Genomic DNA, 21,092 nt, shown 5'->3' on the forward strand with positions numbered 1-21,092 from the left:
TGTAACAGAAAAGTTCTGATTTCCACATTTGCAGTTTTTTTCTTTTTATCCCTAGAATAATCCCATCTGCTGTTCTATGCCATTGTGCAAACCTTGATTTTGCCTAACTAATACCTGAATGTGATCTGTGAAGATTCTTTGATCCTGTTTCCTCTGCATATACTTTTCATTGTAATTGTCCAGTGGAGAATAAAACATCTCTGTTGGTGGTTCAGTTTTGGAAATAGGTAGATTTGTGATGGTTGGCAAGTCCTTGGTGGTAAGTGGATCTGTCCCATAGGCTGGGATTCCAAACTCGCGACTCAGGGCCATTACCATTGCTGCTGATGGGAAGAGGTCACGCTGCACTATGTCTCTCAATTTTTTGACAGAGCACAGGTTCTGAAGTCTGAGAAACAAAGAAAGTCTGAATTATAATTCAATCGGCATAACTGGTACATATGCCTTGAAGAGTCAGGAATTCAACATCCCAGAAATCAATTTAAATAATACAACCATGCTACAAAATAGACTTCCATCAGTCACTAAATACTGAAATAATATAAAGCTTGATGGAATTTATAGGGTGCCTAATTTAAGCAAAAACTGGATCTTACATGTAGAGATTGTTTACTATATTTTCCTGCTCCAATTGTTTTTAATCCTTTTGCTAAGTTCCCTTTTACGATGTGTCATCATACAAGGAAACCTATCAGAAGGGTTAAAAACAACTGTATGGGAACCCATGAGTGTGAACCTGCATTCTACCTGGGAACATCAATAAGCTCTGCTGCTTTCTCGAATGTAGCATGCCACTCTACAAACTGCTTTTAAATGGATAATGCTGTTGTTTACAGTTTGTAAAGCACCTAAATAGCTTATCCTGGAATATTCTGACACATTTGAAGTTTTACATGTTACCAGAAGCAACTGGATGGTAGAAGAATAACACAGAAATTTGCTGCTCTTATTTTAGTGTAATCTCAATTTGTGTTGACAGTCACATCATTCTGCCTTTAGGCAAACATCCATTTCACAAAAAGAGACTCAAAACTTAGAAAAGTAAATGTATACTTTTGGTTAGGATTATGGTTAGTAAATGAGTTCTGTTAATCTGTGGAACATAAGGCTGCAAATTCCTGTATGCAGTCGGTTGGTTTAGGATTAACAAATATGTCAACAGACATGCGAGTTCACTCGATTTTTTCACAATTGTTCCTTTAATTCACTGTGTGAAGCACTGAGATATTTCAACAGCATGCTAAAACATGCAATAATGCAAGTATTTCTTTTGAATAGTTTCAATGGCAAATTGATGGCCGGAATTTTCCCGCTGCCGTGCGTGTGGGTTTGGAGGCGGGTCGGCAGTAAAAGTTGAATAAAAAGAGAGCGCGTCGGGAACCCGTCGTCATTCCGCCTCCTCGCGCCTTTAACTCGGGCGTGTTTGCCAGCGTGGCACGGACCCACACGGCAGAGGCGGGTGACCTAATGAAGCTCATTAAAACCTTGCTGTCAGACACTTCACAGTGTTTTTAACCAGACCTTCTGAATTTCACTGGATGACCACGGGAATCACGCAACTCGGGAACCACACCTGTCAACGTGAGGCGGAAGCTCAGTGGCCGTCGTGCGAGACCTTTTAATGCAGTGCATGGAAATCCAAATAAATACTCCCACATTACACCTCATTACTTGCCTAAGGGAAAGGCTTTTGCTGACTCCATTTTGAGCATAGATTTAGGTGTCTAGAGTTTTCAGATCTTTTCTGCAACGTTGAAAGCCACTCTCACTTCATTGCTACTAACTATCACAACAATGACAGATTGCTTCTCTGATCTCTACTTGACCTGCCATCTATTACAGCAGCATGGGTGCCGCTTATACTATTTATTTCAAACCGCTTTACAGCCAATGAAGTACTTTTGAAGTGTAGTCACTGGAGGAAACGTGACAACCAATTTGCACACAGCAAGATCCCACAAACAGAAATGAAACAAATGACCAGATAATTTGTTTCCATTATGTTGGCTGAGGGATAAATGTTGGGCAAGATATTGGGAGAGCTCCCCTGCTCTTCTTCAAATAGTGCCATGAGAACTTTTATATCCACCTGAGGGAGCATATTGTGCCTGAGTTTAATGTCTCATCCGAAAGATGGCACCTCTGATACTCCCTCAGTACTGCACTGATGTGTCAGGCTGGATTGTGTGCTCAAGCCTCTGGAGTGGGACTTGAACCCACAACATTCGCACTCAGAGGTGAGAGTGCTACCACTGAACCACGGCTAACACTCAATGTACCTTTACTTTCTATCATGCATCTTTAACTTGTCTGACAGCTGATGTGATTTGAAGAGTTGCCGACTGTATATCCTATGTATCAAATGATTAGCTTTTTAAAATAACTTCATTGTTAAAAAGTTTTGCTCTTTAACATTTCAGCAGCTCAACATTATTTTCTATTCTATGTTTAATTAGAGTATCAATCTCAAGCCCTATTTAGAATGAATATATAGTTAGTTATATGTTGTGCTGATTTAGTTCTCCTGAGTTATAGGGTGACGTAATAAAACTCACTACGCTCTTCGTTTGAGTATAAAGCAAGGCTTTAATCAACTTGTTTCAGAACATGGAGGTCTAGTTGTACTTCACTAGTTCCTGTCTTACAAAATGTCCCTGGCAAGCTGGGCCCACACCCGAGTATTTATACTCCTTGGACAGCACCACCAGCTGGCCATCCAGCATTATTTCATGAGTAGTTTCTTGATGATGATGAGATTTATAACATTCTTCCTGCCTAAAAGATTTGGAAGTCCGACGACTTCCTCTTAACGGATTAGGCGGACCACGAATAGCCGCAGTCTTTTAGATTTTTGTTTATGGCTAGAAGGCACGTCTCCCCAGACCGTGTCTTGGTCCCTGGGCCGTTTGATTCGTAACAGTGGATCGACAGGCCCCGTGTTGCCCTGATCGACCCGAGGGAGGCTGGGGAGATCGTGACTCCGGGTGCGGGTCCCCACAGGCGCAGAACTGGCTTCATCCTGTTTGATAGCCGGGGATTGACCGGCGTCCTGGCCTCGGGTGGCCATCCCACGGGGAGCGCTCGGCTCCCCGAGTGGATCCGGTGGGGTAGCCGGCAGATCTCTTGATGTCCCAGGTAGGGCGTCATCTTCGGAGGAGCGCAGAGTGTCGGCATCATCACCGTGGGTCCCTCTATCAGTTGGGTCCATGGAACCAGCTGGACAGGGAGCCAGGTCCCGGAGCGAAACGGTGGACTCCCAGCCATCAGGGTACCGCACGTGCGCGTACGTGGGGTTGACGTCCGTGAGTTCTACCTCGTCGACGAGAGGATCGTTTTTAGACGATTGGACGAATCTTCGGAGCAGCACGGGGCCAGGAGCTGCCAACCATGATGGTAGGGACGTCCCATGGGTGGAGCGACGCTGGAAGCTGAAGAATCGCTCGTGAGGTGTGACATTGGTGGACGTAGAAAGAAGAGACCTGATGGAATGCAACACGTCAGGGAGCATAGTTTCCCACTGCTGGTCTGGTAGGTTGTGTGACCTCAGCGCAAGATGAACAGCGTTCCAAATGATAGCGTTGTATCTCTCAACCTGTCCATTACCGATGGGATGGTACGGTGTCATTTTACTTGTGGCAATTCCCCGTTGGGAGAGATAACTTTTGAGTTCGCTTGACATGAAGGAGGGACCCCGATCAGAGTGGATGAAATTGGCCGTACCGCAAAGGGAAAAGACTTGATCAAGGCATTTGTGGAAGTAAGCATATTGGGACAGGGGAAAGCAAAGGGAAAGCGTGAATATTCGTCCACCATAGTAAGTAAGTAGGTGTTTCGCGTTGAGGAAGGCAATGGCCCTTTAAAGCCAATGCTGAGTCACTGCATAGACTGCATAGCGTGTATGAGCGAGCCATCCGGTGGGCGGAAGAATTGCGGTTTTAATTCCGCACAAATTCTACAGGAGGAGCATGTTCTTTTCACATCTTCCGTAGAAAATGGGAGATTTTTAGATCACACAAAGTGCAACATACGGGTAACACCAGGATGGCATAAGTCAGTATGAAGATCCGCAAGAGTCGAAGTTGACATAGAAGAGCAGAATGCCCGCGTGAGGGTATCCGGGGCCACATTCTCTTTGCCGGGTCAATAATGTATGGTGTATCCAAAGGCGGCCAATTCCATCCTCCAGAGTTGTATTTTGTTATTCTTGATCTTAGTGCGTTTCCGGTTATCCAGCATAAAGGCCACAGAGTGCTGATCGGTTATAAGTGTAAGAAGTCACACAACACCAGGTTATAGTCCAACAGTTTTATTTGAAATCACAAGCTTTCGGAGCGCTGCTCCTTCGTCAGGTGAAGTGGAGAGATGCATAAAGACACAGCTTATATAGTCAGAGAATAATGCCAGATGATTACAGGTAATCTTTCTAACTGCCATTTATCACACCTTGGCAGAGAGATAGTCACAGCAATCAAAGGTGTGAATGGTGTCCAAACAGGTTAGTCAGGAAAAGATTACATCAAAGAACAATGAGGTGGGGTCACAAGGGGTCAAATGTTGCAGATGCTGGGGTCTGCATGAAAAACAAAAAACAGACAAAAAAAAACATTTTTTTTGCTGGAAATCACAGCAGGTCTGGCCACATCTGTGTAGAGAGAACAAGCCAACGACGACTCGAGTCTGGGTGACCCTACGTCAAGTGGGGTTACATGTAGCGTGACATGAACCCAAGATCCCGGTTGAGGCCGTCCTCATGAGTGCAGAACTTGGCTATCAGTTTCTGCTCTACAATTTTGCGTTGTCGTGTGTCTCGAAGGCCGCCTTAGAGAATGCTTACCCGAAGATCGGAGGCTGAATGTCCTTGACTGCTGAAGTGTTCCCCGACTGGGAGGGAACACTCCTGCCTGGCGATTGTTGCGCGGTGTCCGTTCATCCGTGTCGCAGTGTCTGCATGGTCTCGCCGATGTACCATGCTCCGGGGCATCTTTTCCTGCAACGTATGAGGTAGACAACGTTGGCCGAGTCACATGAGTAGGTACCATGTACCTGGTGGGTGGTGTCATCATGTGTGATGATGGTATCTGTGTTGATGATCTGGCATGTCTTGCAGAGGTTGCCGTGGCAGGGTTGTGTGGTGGCATGGTCGCTGTTCTCCTGAAAGCTGGGTAATTTGCTGCAAACGATGGTCTGTTTGAGGTTAGGTGGCTGTTTGAAGGCGAGTAGTGGAGGCGTGGGGGTGGCCTTAGCGAGGTGTTCATCGTCATCGATGACATGTTGAAGGCTGCGAAGAACATGGCGTAGTTTCTCCGCTCCGGGGAAGTACTGGACGACGAAGGGTACTCTGTTGGTTGTGTCCCATGTTTGTCTTCTGAGGAGGTCTATGCGATTTTTCGCTGTGGCCCATCGGAACTGTCGATCGACGAGTCGAGCGTCATATCCCGTTCTTACGAGGGTGTCTTTCAGCGTCTGTAGGTGTCCATCGCGTTCCTCCTCGTCTGAGCAGATCCTGTGTATTCGCAGGGCTTGTCCATAGGGGATGGCTTCTTTAACGTGGTTAGGGTGGAAGCTGGAGAAGTGGAGCATCCTGAGGTTGTACGTGGGCTTGCGGTAGAGTGAAGTGCTGAGGTGTCCGTCTTTGATGGAGATTCGTGTGTCCAAGAATGAAACCGATTCTGAGGAGTAGTCCATGGTGAGTTTGATGGTGGGATGGAACTTGTTGATGTTATCGTGTAGTCTTTTCAGTGATTCTTCGCCGTGGGTCCATAGCAAGAAAATGTCGTTGATGTATCTGGTGTATAGCGTTGGTTGGAGGTCCTGTGCAGCGAAGTAGTCTTGCTCGAACTTGTGCATGAAGATGTTGGCGTATTGGGGTGCGAATTTGGTCCCCATGGCTGTTCCGTGTGTTTGGGTAAAGAACTGGTTGTCGAAGGTGAAGACATTGTGGTCAAGGATGAAGCGGATGAGTTGTAGGATGGCGTCTAGAGATTGGCTGTTGTTGGTGTTGAGTACTGAGGCTGTCGCAGCGATGCCGTCATCGTGGGGGATACTGGTGTAGAGTGCCAAGACGTCCATTGTGGCGAGGAGTGTTCCTGGTTCAACTGGTCCGTGGGTGCTGAGTTTCTGTAAGAAGTCTGTAGTGTCGCGACAGAAGCTGGGGGTTCCCTGTATGATGGGTTTCAGGATGCCCTCGACGTATCCAGAGAGGTTCTCACACAGGGTTCCGTTGCCTGATACGATAGGACGTCCGGGTGTGTTGGCTTTGTGTATTTTTGGGAGGCAGTAGAAGTCTCCCACGCGGGGAGTACGTGGGATGAGAGTGCATAGGATGCTTTGAAGGTCTGGATCGAAGGTCTTGATCAGTCTGTTGAGTTGGCGGGTGTGTTCTTTGGTCGGATCTGCGTGTAACTGTTTGTAGTGTTCCTGGTTGTCCAGTTGTCGTTATGCTTCTTTGCAATAGTCCGTTCTGTTCTGTATGACGATGGCTCCTCCTGTCTGCTGGTTTGATGACGATGTTGCGGTTGGTCTTGAGAGCGTGGATGGCGTTGTGTTGTGCTCGGGTGACATTCTGGACTGTCTTGTGAGTACGGCTGATGAATCTGGCGTTGATGCATCTCCTGACAGCTTGAGCATACATGTCAAACAGGGCAGCGACCCTCCGGAGGGGTCCAATTTGACTCTTTCTTCTTCGGTTGCTGCACTGCAGATCCCTCTGTCTGCTGTTCCGGATCATTGGTTGTCTCATTGGATTCGCTGCTGACATCTTGGGATTTGTGGAAGAATTCCCGGAGCCTCATTCTCCTGATGAATTCCTCTGTGTCTGCCGCGAGACCGATGGGGTCCATTTTGGTGGTGGGGCAGAAATTGAGCCCTCAGCTGTGAACTTCGATTTCGTCTGGTTGAAGGGTGTGGTCGGACAAGTTGACGATGGACTTCCCTGTGGTTTCAACCGTGTTACAGGGGGAGGCTTGGTTGCTGCTGGTGGTGATGCCGAGTTTCTCAAGCTTTCTGTTCTTGGTGTGCATGTAGGCAGTGTAGTTCCGTTGCCTCGTCTGTTTGGTGGTGTCTCGTAGCTGGTCTGCTGTGTCCTGAGCACAGGCTGAGAACATGGACTCTATCTCGGTTTCGAGGTTGCGGCGTCTGCTGTAGAGCTGGTGTACGAGATGGTTGAGGAGTGTGCGAGAGGTACGACGGCAGAGTCTCTCAGCGTAGTCTGTGTTGTAGGTCGACTTGAGTGGGTTCGCGATCTGTAGTCCTTTCGGGATCTTGTCTGCTTTCTTGCATCTCTGTAGAAACTTGATGTCTGTGTTGATATGCGCGATCTTCTTGGCGATCCTCTCCACTTTGAGCCAGCAGTTTGTGGTGTCGATAGTAGCCATGGTGTGGAGATGCCGGTGTTGGACTTGGGTGGACAAATGTAAGAAGTCACACAACACCAGGTTATAGTCCAACAGTTTTATTTGAAATCACAAGCTTTCGGAGCGCTACTCCTTCGTCAGGTGAAGTGGAGAGATGCATAAAGACACAGCTTATAAGTGTGAAATGGCGACGAGCGAGAAAATGACTCCATTTACGTACCGCTTCGATGATGGCCGTAGCCTACTTCTCAACAGGAGGATAATGGAGCTCGCTACCCTGCAAAGTTCTGGACAGAAATGCAACGGGTCGACCACCTTGATTCAAGGTAGCAGAGATCGCCACATCCGATGCATCGCACTCAACCACGAAAGGAAGATTTTCATCAATGGAACGAAGCATAGCTTTTTCCAGTTGTCGCTTGAGGAGGTTGAAAGCTGAAATAGCCGTTGCCTCCAACGGAAATTACTTTGCGTGAAGCAGGGGCTAGATCTTGTCGGAGAAGTGGGGTATCCACTTCGCATAATAGGTGAACATGCCGAATGCCCGACGAAGAGAGCCGAGATTCGTAGGGGGAGGAAGCTCCTGAAGAGGACGAAGTCGCTCCGGATCCGGTTTGATGACACCGTTGCCCACCCAGTAGCCAAGGATGTTGACTGATGGTACTGATTTCACAGATTTGGACTCATTTAAGGTTAAGTTGCGACGACGGAGAACGTCAAAAAATTTCTGGAGATTGGCATCATGCTCCTTCTGGTCATGACCAGCAATGGTGATATTATCCAGATATGGAAAAGTGTCCGTTAAGTTCTCCTGTTTGACTAAGCTATCCATTGCCCATTGAAAGACGGCCACCCCATTGGTGACCCCAAATGGAAGGCGACAAAACTGGTAAAGCCGACCATTGGCCTCAAAGGCCGTATACTTTTTGTCAGAGTCCTTTAACGGTACTTGATGATATGCACTCTTTAAATCAAAAGTTGAAAATACCTTGTAGTTGGCAAGGTTATTGACAATGTCATCGATGCGTGGTAGTGGGTAGGCATCCAGGTCAGTATACTGGTTAATAGTTTACGAGTAATCAATGCAAAGACGTTTCTTGTGTTGCTTCAGAGGATTTTTAACAACGACAACTTGAGCCCACCAGAAAGATGAACATGGTTCAATGATACCGTCAGCTAGAAGGCGAGAGATTTCTGCCTCGATAGAGGATCGATCATCTTGGATGAAACGTCGTGATTTAGTGACTATGGGCTTACATCGGGGGGAAAGATTGGCAAACAAGGAGGGCTCGTCGAGCGAAGCCGCCGAAAGCGCACAAAACGGTACTTTGGAAATAGTAAGCTCCGGCTTTGACCCTCCAAACTCGAAAGTGAGTCTTTTGTGTTGTTTCTGGAAATCCTGTCCCAGGAGCACATCACTGCATAGGTTTTTGAGCACCCTGAGCTGGGTGGAGAAATAAGTGCGGCCATTGAGAATAAGGTCGACAAGACAAAAGCCGGAAGAATTGGTGGTCAGTGTCGTCGGAGCCATTGCAATTTCCCTGTCCGAGGGGTAAATACGCAGTTTTAACTTACTGACAGCCTGCTCACTAATGAAGCTGTCAGAGCTGCATGAGTTGATTAGTGCGCTCAAAATGTGTCCATTTACCGAAACCTTCGTGGCTGCATGGGACAGACTTTGGGGAAAAACAGCTGTGATGGGAGGAGGGGCAGTTTTACCCTTGACAGCTGTAACCTTAGTAGTGGTTCTTGGGGGAGGAGCAGTTTCATAGATAGCAGCTGTAACCTTAGTAGTGGCTCTTGGGGGAGGAGCAGTTTTATAGATAGCTGCAAAACTAACAGGAGCTCTCGATCGGTATACCTTAGAAAGGGGGCCTTTCTTACTAACAGCGGCTCTTGACTGACATACCTTAGAAAAGTGACCTTTCTTGCTGCAATGATTGCAGGTTGCGTTAGAAGCAGGACAAAATTTCCTATAATGGAACGCACCTCCACAGAAGAAACACTTCCTTCCAGATTGCCAAGATACCACTAGGGCGGGGTCGTCATTAGTGAAGGCTTCTAGGGTAGGGTTGTCATCCGCTAAGTTAGAGTCATCATCAGTGAGGGCTTCCGCCCGAGACCTATCGAAGGAGTCATTAAAAGTGATAGCAGCAGCCCGTGCACGAGGTAAAAGATAGGTATCTGCATTCCTCTTTGCTAAGTCCAGGGAACATGCCTGGTCATAGGCAGCCTGTAACTCAAGGGTTTTATTCTCCAACAGACGCTGGCGTATGAAGGGAGACGTAATTCCATTAATAAAGGAATTGCGGATTACCTCCTTCTGGTACTGCTCAGCTGTGACAGCTTTAAAGTTACAATCCTTGCTGAGCCTGCGAAGCTTTTGAAGGAATTCGTCAAGTGATTCCCCGGGTTGTTGTCGAGTTGTGGCCAATAGATGCCGAGCAAAAATTTCGTTTGGGGCCTTAACATATAGTCGCTGTAATATTAGGATAGCGGAGTCATAGTCTACACAGTCTTCGATATAGTCAAACACATGAGGAGATACATAATTGGCAAGTATCTCTAATTTATCAGGAACATTCTCACCACACACCCTGAGGAAGTTGCTGAAGATATGATACCAGTGTTTCCATACCTTTGCAGTTGTAGGTGAATTTGGGTCCAGGTCAAGACGGGCGGGTCTGAGTAGTTTCTCCATGATGGATTGATTTCTACGCTGGAGTTCCCTTCTGCAGTTGAAGTTGTAGTTGGCTGTTCCCAAAATCCCTCAGAGCGTGGAGTCGATATCAAGTTGATTAAATTGACGTAATAAAACTCACTACACACTTGGTTTGAGTATAAAGCAAGGCTTTAATCAACTTGTTTCAGAACATAGAGGTCTAGTTGTACTTCACTAGTTCCTGTCTTACAAAATGTCCCTGGCAAGCTGGGCCCACGCCCGAGTATTTATACTCCTTGGACGGCGCCACCAGCTGGCCGTCCAGCATTATTTCATGAGTAGTTTCTTGATGATGAGATTTATAACATAGGGCTTGGTCCATATTTGTGCCTGTGATTTAAGCACATGGCAACTCATATGTTTTAGCTATGCCAGGCATGTCCCCAAAAAGAGTAGATGTTAACAGACAAGTTACCCAAAGTGCACACCTCCCAAACTGGATCAAGTAGTATTACCAAAATTCTAAGAACTGTCTGCCTCCCTGTCCTCTTGATTGGCAACTGCTACATTGCATACAGATATTTTTAAAAGTGGACAAAAAGTGAAAAGAGAGAAAATATAAAATGTAGATAATCTTGTTCAGATTATCCCATTAAATGCAGCTTTTTTTCAGTTAATTATACCTGTAAAGGAAGATCTCACCTATACAATGCCTGAAAGCAGTCCGGAGGAGCCATGTCCCTGATATACAGCAAAGGTTGTGTTATAATATCATGGAGGGGCTCATGGAGGTAGATATGATAAAGATTATCAACCAACTTTGCATACAGCCGCTGATGGAAACTGAGGTCAGAATTGTACAGAACATTAATCCTTTCTTCCTCATGAGTCACAGAGCTGAAAAATATAAATAAAAGGAGAAAGATTAATTTTTACAAGTGGATTCCCCATGTGGGGACACCGGCACAAACCAATTTCTATTGCTATAAATTTCAGTTTCTGAGAAAAATGAAATATTATGCTTTTTGAAAATGCATTTTCAGTGATTTGATTGGTTCATCACAAAACCATGATGGTGGAAAATTCAATGGAAAATTTGGTCATAGAAATTTACAATGGAAAAAAATAACACAAAATGTGACAACAGGAAATAACGTTTTGTAGGTAGGAAATGTGCGCAGATGTAAGATTTTTAATAACATTACACATAAACAAGTGCATCTGGCAGTGAATGACCTTACTCGTGTGTAGTTCACCACCAAAGATTTTGCATGCTCTGCCTACATAAATCTTTCATCATTTATGACCCAAGAATTTTAATATATAAGGTTATAAAAATATAATGGGGGTGAAATTGATCTTAGCAAAATGTGCTCATAGCAAATCGGCATCCTGTTTTACACGGCCTCCGATTTTCCTTTCCATCAAGCACGGTGTAAAACGGGCTGCTGTTTCACTAAGAGCGTGTTTTGTGCTACTGGCGAAGACCAATTCCACCCCCAATTTATCCAAAGAGTTAACATACTATGGGCTTTGTAAAATTGCAACTTTTTCTGTGAAGTCTCTTACATTCAGTGCTACTTGCTCACTTTGACTTGAAGATTTGTTTAATTAAATGTCCTTTCCTTGCTGCGATTATTTTGATACGTATCAGAATTTTTTTCCACTCTGGAAGAACAGTTAACTCAATGTATTTTTATTAAAATTGTAGATTGCACAGCTCTGCTCATGAAATTCTCTGCATGAGGCTTAATACAGAGGATGTAGTGAGGTATCTTCTTCCTCTTTCCCACATGGTACATGTCCTCTTTGCCCCAGCAGCCAATCTCCTCAGGCCATAAGCCAAATGCTAAGCAGGTTGTGTCAGCCTTTCCTCCCTCCTTTTCTCGGGATGGTTAAGAATGCTGGCTTGACCTCCCCACACACTATCCCTTCAGAGTGAAATGTCCTACTGGCTATTAGTCATCCACTGACAATGAGCATATGAGGTTGGGGATTGTTTGTTGGACAGAATCATGCCTGAGCTACTGCCAGCTTATCTATTGTTACAGTACATCCTGCTGGATACCACTGAATGGGTACTTCACCACTTACTGAAATACTATTTTTAAAAGCATTGTTTTTAACCCTTTCTCTTTCTTGGTTTAGTAATCATTTTGTCAGCAGTCCTTCCTTTTTTGTTATCTGGATATATTTTTTAAGCATACACTTTTAGTAATTGTGTCTTTGTAAGATATCATTTTGCGCGATGTTGCACTGGATCATCTCACCTGATTGGCAGCTTATTCCACAATTTCTTGAGTCCATTGCTTTTCAGTCCCTCCAAAACAAAGAGATGGATTATTCCATCCATTACATGAAAACCTGTCAAAATATCCAGATTGGGGGAGCTTTCTTTTTGCTCGAAGTCTATCTTACGTGCTGCTTCATCAGCTGTTTCATTTTCATCATTTGACTGAGAATCCAGGCAAAGGGCTACAGAATTAATTGAACTAATCAGCTTTAGCAAATCATGAAGAAAGGTTGTGTTTTTGTAGTCAAAAATGTAAATAATTCGGCCAAATGGGCACGCTCCTATTTCATCTGACACATCATCAGTGTTTTGCGGTAAAGGATAAGCTAATTCAACTCTCACATTAAGCACAGAATTTGATTCCAAATAATGCCCTTTAGGTAATGGGCAGTCTTCTGGACCATCAACAGCTCCTGAAACACCTAGAATACGTCTATCCAATCCATCAGTATGGTAACCTATTGGATCTGGTGGGCTACTGTTCTGTATAGATACAGCAATATTCAAGCACTTTTCACCATATACAAGGTCAGAAAAGCTCAGCTTAGCAATGCCATAAGGATCCCAAGATTTATTTATATCCGTGAAAGGATCATGAACAGTTCGTTTACAGCTGACAAGGCCCACGTTGCTCAGTTTAGTATCTTCAGGCTCAGTACCAAACAACGCTGGTGGTTGGGATTGGGCCTCCAACTTTCTGTCACGGTCATGGATCTCTATCTCTAGTGGAGGCCCACAGAGATACTCTTTGAGTTTATCTGGATTGATGGTCCCTGTTAGAATCACATTCACATCCTTGAAGGAAATCTCTGTCCCATGCCCTCTGCTTTTAGTCTGATGATGAGGCAGATCATAGAACTGATACTGACAGTACACAGGGCCACATTTTTCCTTGGAAAAGAAACAATATTAGTCATTGTATTTCTCACAGTATCGTTAGATTAAAAACTTCAGAATATATACTTATAGAAGCTTGTCTAAAATCAGAGGTAAAGATAGAACAATCTCATGCATGTATATATACAGGTTTAAAAATATACCATTAACTGCAATGTTAGAATAAAGAATTCCTTAAAATATTACATATGCTTAATGTGTAATTATTAAGTATTTTGTACTGAACTAGTCTTATTATTTTCTTTGCCTTTGCTAATTTGGGAGAATTTGCTTTATAAACAACATTTCCCAGCACCACCTTCTGGGGAGAGCTCCCATTTCATTAAGACAATAATTTTACACCCTTGTCTCTCTGCAAATGTTTCTTGAGCTAGATCCCTTTACTGCTGGATAGCTTCTTGCCACAAGTTAGCCATCTGACTTGTTCTCAATACAAGAAACAAGTGTACACAACCTACAAGAATTTGGTTGTCTTCACTCGTTATCTATTTGTACTCAACAAGATGAGAGAGGGCAGTACTGGAGAATGAATTTTGGAATGAACCACTCTAAGATCACATGGTAAATATGGATGAGGAAGGTCATTCAATCCATCAGAAAGACCCTATTGGAACATCTAATTTTTTTCTTAAACTATTCTCGGATTTTTGACTTCACTGTTCTACCTAAAAGTTAATTCCAGGTACTGATTGATCATTTTCTGTGCAAAAGGGCTTTCTGACATGAGACTTTCATTTGCCTTTTATTAGCTTGAACTTGTGTCAACTTGTCCTACTTTAGTTAGAAGTAATATTCCATATTAACCTTTTCCATATAATTTCTTTCCTTATGTATGTCTAAAGATCACCTCAGTCTCCATCTTCCCTTGTAATTCAGACATCTGACACTGCCAATACGTCCAATATGGCGGGTGGTGTACACATGCACATTCCACGCTGGAAGTGCACCACATGCCATATTGGTGTATATAGGGATCAAAAGAGGCATCCAGGGCCCATGTCTGAAGCTCATATTAGCCCCTGTGCATATGCAAATAAGGGGAATTGTTTAATGTTTCCTTTACCAAACTGAAGCATACGACCTAAACAGCGGTCCTTAAAGGCCACCACTAAAAAGGTAAGGTTTTTTAAAATTACCTGATGGTGGAACCGGAAGGAGCAGTGTTCCTCCTGGCTTCACATTAAAACGATGGGATGCTGCCGGCCACTGCTCGCTTGCCCCCATCCTTCTCCCAGTTGCTCCCTCTCCTGATCGCCCCATCCCTCCCTTTTCTGGGTGCCACTCCCTCCATCCCCTGGTCGCTCCCCCCCGTCCTTCTCCCAGTTGCTCCCTCTCCTGATCACCACCATCCCTCCCTTTTCCGGGTGCCACTCCCTCCATCCCCTGATCGCTCCCCCCGCTTCTCCCAAAACCTACCTGACCTACCAGCATGCAGTGGCCACCAAATTCAAATGTCCTTTGCTGGCGAGCTGCCTGGGACACTCAGCAGGTGTCTGCAGTTCACAGGTCTGCTGTAAATGAGGCCCGAGGTCCAATATCAGGTGGGCCTCAGGCCTACTTGTTCCTGCGCATGGACCGTTCCCTGCGCCAACCTCACGTGAGCAGGCTAGCACAAACCAACTTGTAGGCCTGAGGATCAGCCTCATGGCTCTTCTCTGCAATGCTTCCAGCACCATTCGCAGCTCCTCAGATAATGAAACAGTCTGTGCCCGCATACAGCAAGACCTGGACAACATTCAGGCTTAGGCTGATAAATGGCAAGTAACATTCGTGCCATACAAGTGCCAGGCAATGACCATCTCCATCAAGAGAGAGTCTAACCACTGCCCCATGACATTCAACAGCATTACCATCGCCGAATCCTCCACCATCAACATCCTGGGGGGGTCACCAGGCCAGAAACTTAACTGGAACAGCCACGTAAATACTGTGGCTACAAGAGCAGGTCAGAGGCTAGGTATTCTCCAGCGAGTGTCTCACCTCCCGACTCCCCAAAGCCTTTCCGCCATCTACAATCCTTCATCGTCGCTGGGTCAAAATCCTGGAACTCCCTCCCTAACAGCACTGTGGAAGTATCTTCATCACACAGACTGCAGAGGTTCAAGAAAGCAGCTCACCACCACCTTCTCAAGGGCAATTAGGGATGGGCAATAAATGCTGGCCTTGCCAGTGGCGCCCACATCCTAGGAACAAATAAAAAAAACTTGAACATCTCTTTTGTATCTCAGTGACTAGAACTGATCCCAGTACTTAAGGTGTGGTCTGACTAGTGCACGATACAGCTCGAGCATGACTTCCTCAGACTTATAGGGCTGGATTTTCATTGAGGAGGTGTATAGGAGGCGGGACTACAACTTTTGGGGTTGTAGTCCCGCCTCCATCGAGTTGTAGCCAACCCATGCGATTTTGATTTGATTGACCTTGTTAAGCCTGCCCAGCGGGCTCAGCAGGCCAATTAAGGGCCACCCGGGAGCAGGTGACGTCATAGATTGATATTTCATCTGCCAAGATCTTTTGACAGATGAAATATCAGCGTTTCACAGCTATTTGAAGCTGTCAAACACTGACAATCTGTACTCCAAGTTAATTCCTTCCTCTCAGGATGATTTAGAGATCTCTCTGAAACAGAAAGCTGAATGCTGCAATTTTTGACAGATCACGGCCATTCTGCTTTCTGTGCCGGTTAGATGAGGGACTCCCGAGACCTGAAGGAAGGAAGGCTGTAAATGTAAGTAAAACTTCTTTAAACACTAAACACACCAAACACACTTACCTCTGCACTCATGCACCCATCACTCACCTGACCACCAGACATCTCGACCCCTCCAAGCCCTTCAGCCCGACGGCCCGCCTCGCTAACTTGGCGTGGTTTGGAGCCGTCGGGAATCCCACACTTCAAGAATGAAAATAGGGATTAGGCTAAAAACTGCCTGTTAACTACCTATTAACAGGCAGTTAATTGGCACTAATCCCCTTCCCGCCTCAGGGAGGCGGGTCCCAGTGTGGGTCGGGTACCCGCCTGCTTTGAAACTGGCATGGAGGCGGGTTGGGGGCGGGATGGGTTCATGCCCCCCCCGATTTCGGGATTTTAACCCCCCACGCACCTCCAATCCCGCCTCCATGGCCCAATGAAAATCCTGCCCATACTCTACTATTTTGTCTATATATTTCAGCAATCTATTTGCTTGGTTGATTGCAATCCTGTAGTGGGTGGACACATTAAGTTGTTGAGCCTGCTAAGTCACCTAGATCTCTTTCAATATCATCCTTAACTATTTCAACACCACTCGTGAAGTACGTGTGGTGGCTGTTTTTTCTTCTAATGTACAATACTTTTTTTTATTCATTCATGGGATGTGAGCATCACTGGCAAAGCCAGAATTTGTTGCCCATCCCTAATTGCTCTTGAGAAGGTGGTGGTGAGCCGCCTTCTTGAACCGCTACATATGTCTGTATTTAATTTCAGTAAAGCACATTAAACATAGTGCTGGATTTGCCTTAATCTAATCCTACAGGGTTGAGGCAGGACTTCCGCCCACCACCCTGAACCCACCATTACTCCAGCCCATTTCCTGGATTGGGGATTAGTATGCATGCATGGCAGGCTCCCAGCGGGATTCCAGCTGTAAATTGGGAGCCTATCAGTGGCCCCAGGAAGATCAAGACAATGCTGCAGAGGGACTGCCTCTGCAGCTGTTATGTCTTCTAGCGTTCGTAGTGCTTTGTAAAGACGACTCTGGACTCGGTAGTTTGTAATTATAACTACGGTTTTATTTGTGTTGTAATGGCTGCCTGCCGCATGGTGCGGGGTGATATTTCCAAGTCCTGTGCGGCGCCTGCGCACTACTTTCCCAGCATCGTAGTGCTGCTACACTTGATTTGAGTGTTAGTACACTTGTACAATGTAGTCTCAACATAACTATGTAACAGCAGCAATAGAAGAAGTGGAAGCAAGCATTAAAGGGAACACGTGGCCCTGAAGAACAAGTCCACCACTGAAGGCCTCAACCAAAACCGAGGTCTTCAGTAGGTAAGGAATCAGAGGGAGAGGAGGAGTCTTTTAGGTTCTCTCGCTCAATTTACATTTGGGATCATTACTGCTGCTTCCCCAAGGTTATCGCCACCAGGCATTCCCAGGGAGAGGCAGTAAGAGGGATGGATGGGAGAGAAATGTCACCCCCTCCCTCCGGAGGTATTTCCATGATGCAGGCAGGGATGGGGCAGCCAAATGTGGTCCCCGTTTGAGCAGTGGCAAGAAAACCAGATTTGCGGTAGACCTTGTTGGTTGATATTTCTGCCACCACCTCGCTCAATTTGGGGCAAGATAGTAGCGGAAAATCCAGGCCATACACTGCCCTGACATGTTCCTAATAATGAATGAATCCCAATCTCACATGAGCACTCCATGCTACATTAGCTTGAATTTGACAGGTGCCCACTCAAAATAAGTGTTGAAATTGACAGTGCGTTGGGAACCCGCCACCATCCCGCCAACTTCCGCCTTTAACTGTGGCGCGTTTCGAAGCGCGTCACGGACCCGCTCGGGAGAGGCAGGCGATCTCATTGAGGTAGTTAACTGCTTGTTTAGAGATCCTTAACAGCCTTTTTAACGTGAGATTTCAACTTTAATTGGTTGCACATGGGATTCACGGACCTTGGGATTCACGGACCTTGGGAACCTTGCCTGTGAAGGAGAGGCGGGAGCTCAGTGGCCATTGTGCTACTTCATTAAGTGACAGATGGAAAAAGCACATAAATACTCACACCTTACACCTGTTTCCTTGCCTAAGGGAGACACTTGCTGACAGAATTTTGTTCAGAGATTTTACTTTCAGGAGTTTGCAGATGATTTCTGCAACCTCAGAAGCCACTCTCACCACATTGCTAGTCACTCTCACTACATTGGAGGATTGTGCCTCTGATCTCCACTTTACCTGGCATCTATTAAATCAGCATGGGTGCCGCTTATGCTGTCTCACCTTGGACCTCAGATATGGACCAAAATGAGCCCCAGCACCAACAGCACCAGCCACACCAGCAGCAACCACAACAGCAGTCTTCTCCTTAGCAACCTGATGCTCCACAGGAGAGACGGGATTAGCACAGGGGTGCACTGCGCTGGAGGCAATACCCCTAACACAGGGTATACAGGCAGAGGATGATCTTCCTGGACATGACTGAACAGCAGTGCCAAAGGAGGCTCTGGCTATTACAACAGGATGTCCTTGTAGGATATTACAGCACAAAACATGCCATTCAGCTGAATAGGTCTGATGAGCCACCTAGTCTGCAGGTATTGTATCCCCTGGCTGTTGCTTTCTGCTTTGTTGTTCTCTGGGGAAGGTGCCCTGGAATGCTAAACAAGGCAAACCTCCTCATGCCCACCTCATGCAGCAGCAATTGCACTTCACCAGCTGTCGCAGAGTTTAGTGCTGCTCTATTACTTGCCCAACACTCCACATTCATTTTGGTAGCTGATGTAATAAAACTCACTACGCACTTGGTTTGAGCATAAAGCAGGGCTTTAATCAACTTGTTTCAGAACATGGAAGTCTAGTTGTATTTCACTACCTCCTTGTCTTACAAAATGTCCCTGGAAAGCTGGGGCCCACGCCCGAGTATTTATACTCCTTGGATGGCGCCACCAGCTGGCTGTCCAGTGTTATTTCATAAGTAGTATCTTGATGATGAGATTTATAACAGTAGCCACTGGCTTTTACATGCTACTTTTCTTGTCTGAGAGGCCGGTGTCGGGAGGAGCAGAGAGCAGCGGTACAGTGTATACTTAAACTCACTTTTGCGGGCTTTTTTTTTATACAGAGGCCAGCGTCGGGAGGAGCAGAGAGCGGCGGTACAATGAGTACTTAAACTCACTTTCGTGGGCTTTTTTACAGAGGCTTCCCAATCTCACAGACCAGCGGCGGCGTGCCGGAGCCACGGCACGATTCAAAAAGTGATGCGGGCAAGAGGAAGCAGCTGATTGGGTGAGTACGGCCAGGTGAGTATTTATACTACTCTATAGTTTGACAGTTAAGATTAATAGTTTATAACATTTAGAAGGTCTTAATTTTTGTGGTTATAGTTTCTAAGGTCTCTGTTGTGTATCGGGAGTGCTAATAACCAAGGGCCCTTGAGTATATCATTTAATTGTAGTGTAATTAGTGGTATTGATTTGATTTAATTTAATTTAAATTAATTAAAGGGTAAGTCATGGCAGGACAGCTCGGCCCTGTGGCATGCTCCTCCTGCGCTATGTGGGAAATCAGGGACACTTCCTGTGTCCCTGACAACCATGTGTGCGGGAAGTGTATCCAACTGCAGCTACTGACAGACCGCATTGCGGCGCTGGAGCTGCGAATGGATACATAATGGAGCATTCACGATGCTGAGGACATCGTGGATAGCACGTTTAGGGATCTGGTCACACTGCAGGTAAAGGCTACACAGACAGGAAGGGAATGGGTGGCCACCAGGCAGAGTAGTAGGCGCAAGCAGGTAGTGCAGGGGTCCCCTATGGCCATCCCCCTCTCAAATAGATATACCACTTTGGATATTGTTGAGGGAGATGGCTTATCGGGGGAAGGCAGCAGCAGCCAACTTCCTGGCACCATGGGTTCTGCTGCACAGGACGAGAGGAAAAAGAGTGGGAGAGCTATACTGATAGGGGATTCCATTGTAAGGGAAATAGATAGGCGGTTCTGCAGCCACAAACGAGACTCCAGGATGGCATGTTGCCTCCCTGGTGCAAGGGTTAAGGATGTCTCGGGGCAGCTGCAGGGCATTCTGGAGGGGGAGGGTGAACAACCAGTTGTCGTGGTGCATATAGGTACCAACGATAGAGGTAAAAAACGGGATGCGGTCCTAAAAGCTGAATATAGGGCGTTAGGAGGTAAATTAAAAAATAGGACCTCAAAGGTAGTAATCCCAGGATTGCTACCAGTGCCACGTGCTAGTCAGAGTAGAAATAGAAGGATATTTCAGATGAATACGTGGCTAGAGGAATGGTGCAAGGGGGAGGGATTCAAATTCCTGGGACATTGGAACCAGTTCTGGGGGAGGTGGGACCAGTACAAACTGGACGGTTTGCACCTGGGCGGGACCGGGACCGATGTCCTAGGGGGAGTGTTTGCTAGTGCTGTTGGGGAGGGTTTAAACTAAAAAGGCAGGGGGTTGGGAACCTGTGCAGGGAGACAGAGGAAAGGGAAGCAAGGATAGAAACAAAAGACAGGAAGGAGAAAAGCAAAAGTGGAAGGCAGAGAAATCAAGGGTGTAAATCAAACAGGGCTACAGTAAATAATAATACTAAAAGGACTAAGAGTGTTAAAAAAACAAGCCTGAAGGCTTTGTGTCTTAATGCGAGAAGCATTCGTAATAAGGTGGATGAATTAGCTGCGTAAATAGATGTAAACGGATATGATGTACTTGGAATTACAGAGACAGGGTGACCAAGGCTGGGAATTCAACATCCAGGGGTATTAAATATTCAGGAAGGACAGGCAAAAAGGAAAAGGAGGTGGGGTAGCATTGCTGGTTAAAGAGGAGATTAACACAATAGTAAGGATATTAGCTCTGATGATGTGGAATCTGTATGGGTAGAACTGAGAAATACCAAGTGGAAGAAAATTTTAGTGGCAGTGGTATATAGACCTCCAAACAGTAATGCGGAGGTCGGGGATGGCATTAAAAGGGAAATTAGAGAAGCGTGCAATAAGGGCACTGCAGTTATCATGGGTGACTTTAATCTACATATAGATTGGGCTAACCAAATTAGTAACAATACTGTGGAGGAGGAATTCCTGGAGTGTATACGGGATGGTTTCCTGGACCAATATGTTGAGGAACCATCTAGAGATCAGGCCATCTTAGACTGGGTATTATGTAATGAGAA

At 45.8% G+C, this 21,092-nt stretch overlaps 1 protein-coding gene across 2 annotated transcripts in view; it reads right to left on the reverse strand.

The window, feature by feature from the left end:
• cfap92 (cilia and flagella associated protein 92 (putative)) overlaps window positions 1-21,092 on the reverse strand; it is a 209,436-nt gene that overhangs the window by 69,960 nt on the left and 118,384 nt on the right. For both annotated transcript variants that reach the window (XM_086001721.1, XM_086001722.1), the window contains exons 10-12: window positions 12,285-13,198; window positions 10,717-10,911; window positions 115-388 (exon numbers count right to left, since the gene is read on the reverse strand). In XM_086001721.1, the coding sequence (XP_085857847.1) occupies window positions 115-388; window positions 10,717-10,911; window positions 12,285-13,198 (1,383 nt within the window). The remainder of the gene's footprint in view (window positions 1-114; window positions 389-10,716; window positions 10,912-12,284; window positions 13,199-21,092) is intronic.

Source organism: Somniosus microcephalus, chromosome 11 (genome assembly GCF_052327205.1).
Source record: "Somniosus microcephalus isolate GS21.2 chromosome 11, FLI_Smic_1.0, whole genome shotgun sequence".
NCBI classification, from domain to species: Eukaryota; Metazoa; Chordata; class Chondrichthyes; order Squaliformes; family Somniosidae; genus Somniosus; species Somniosus microcephalus.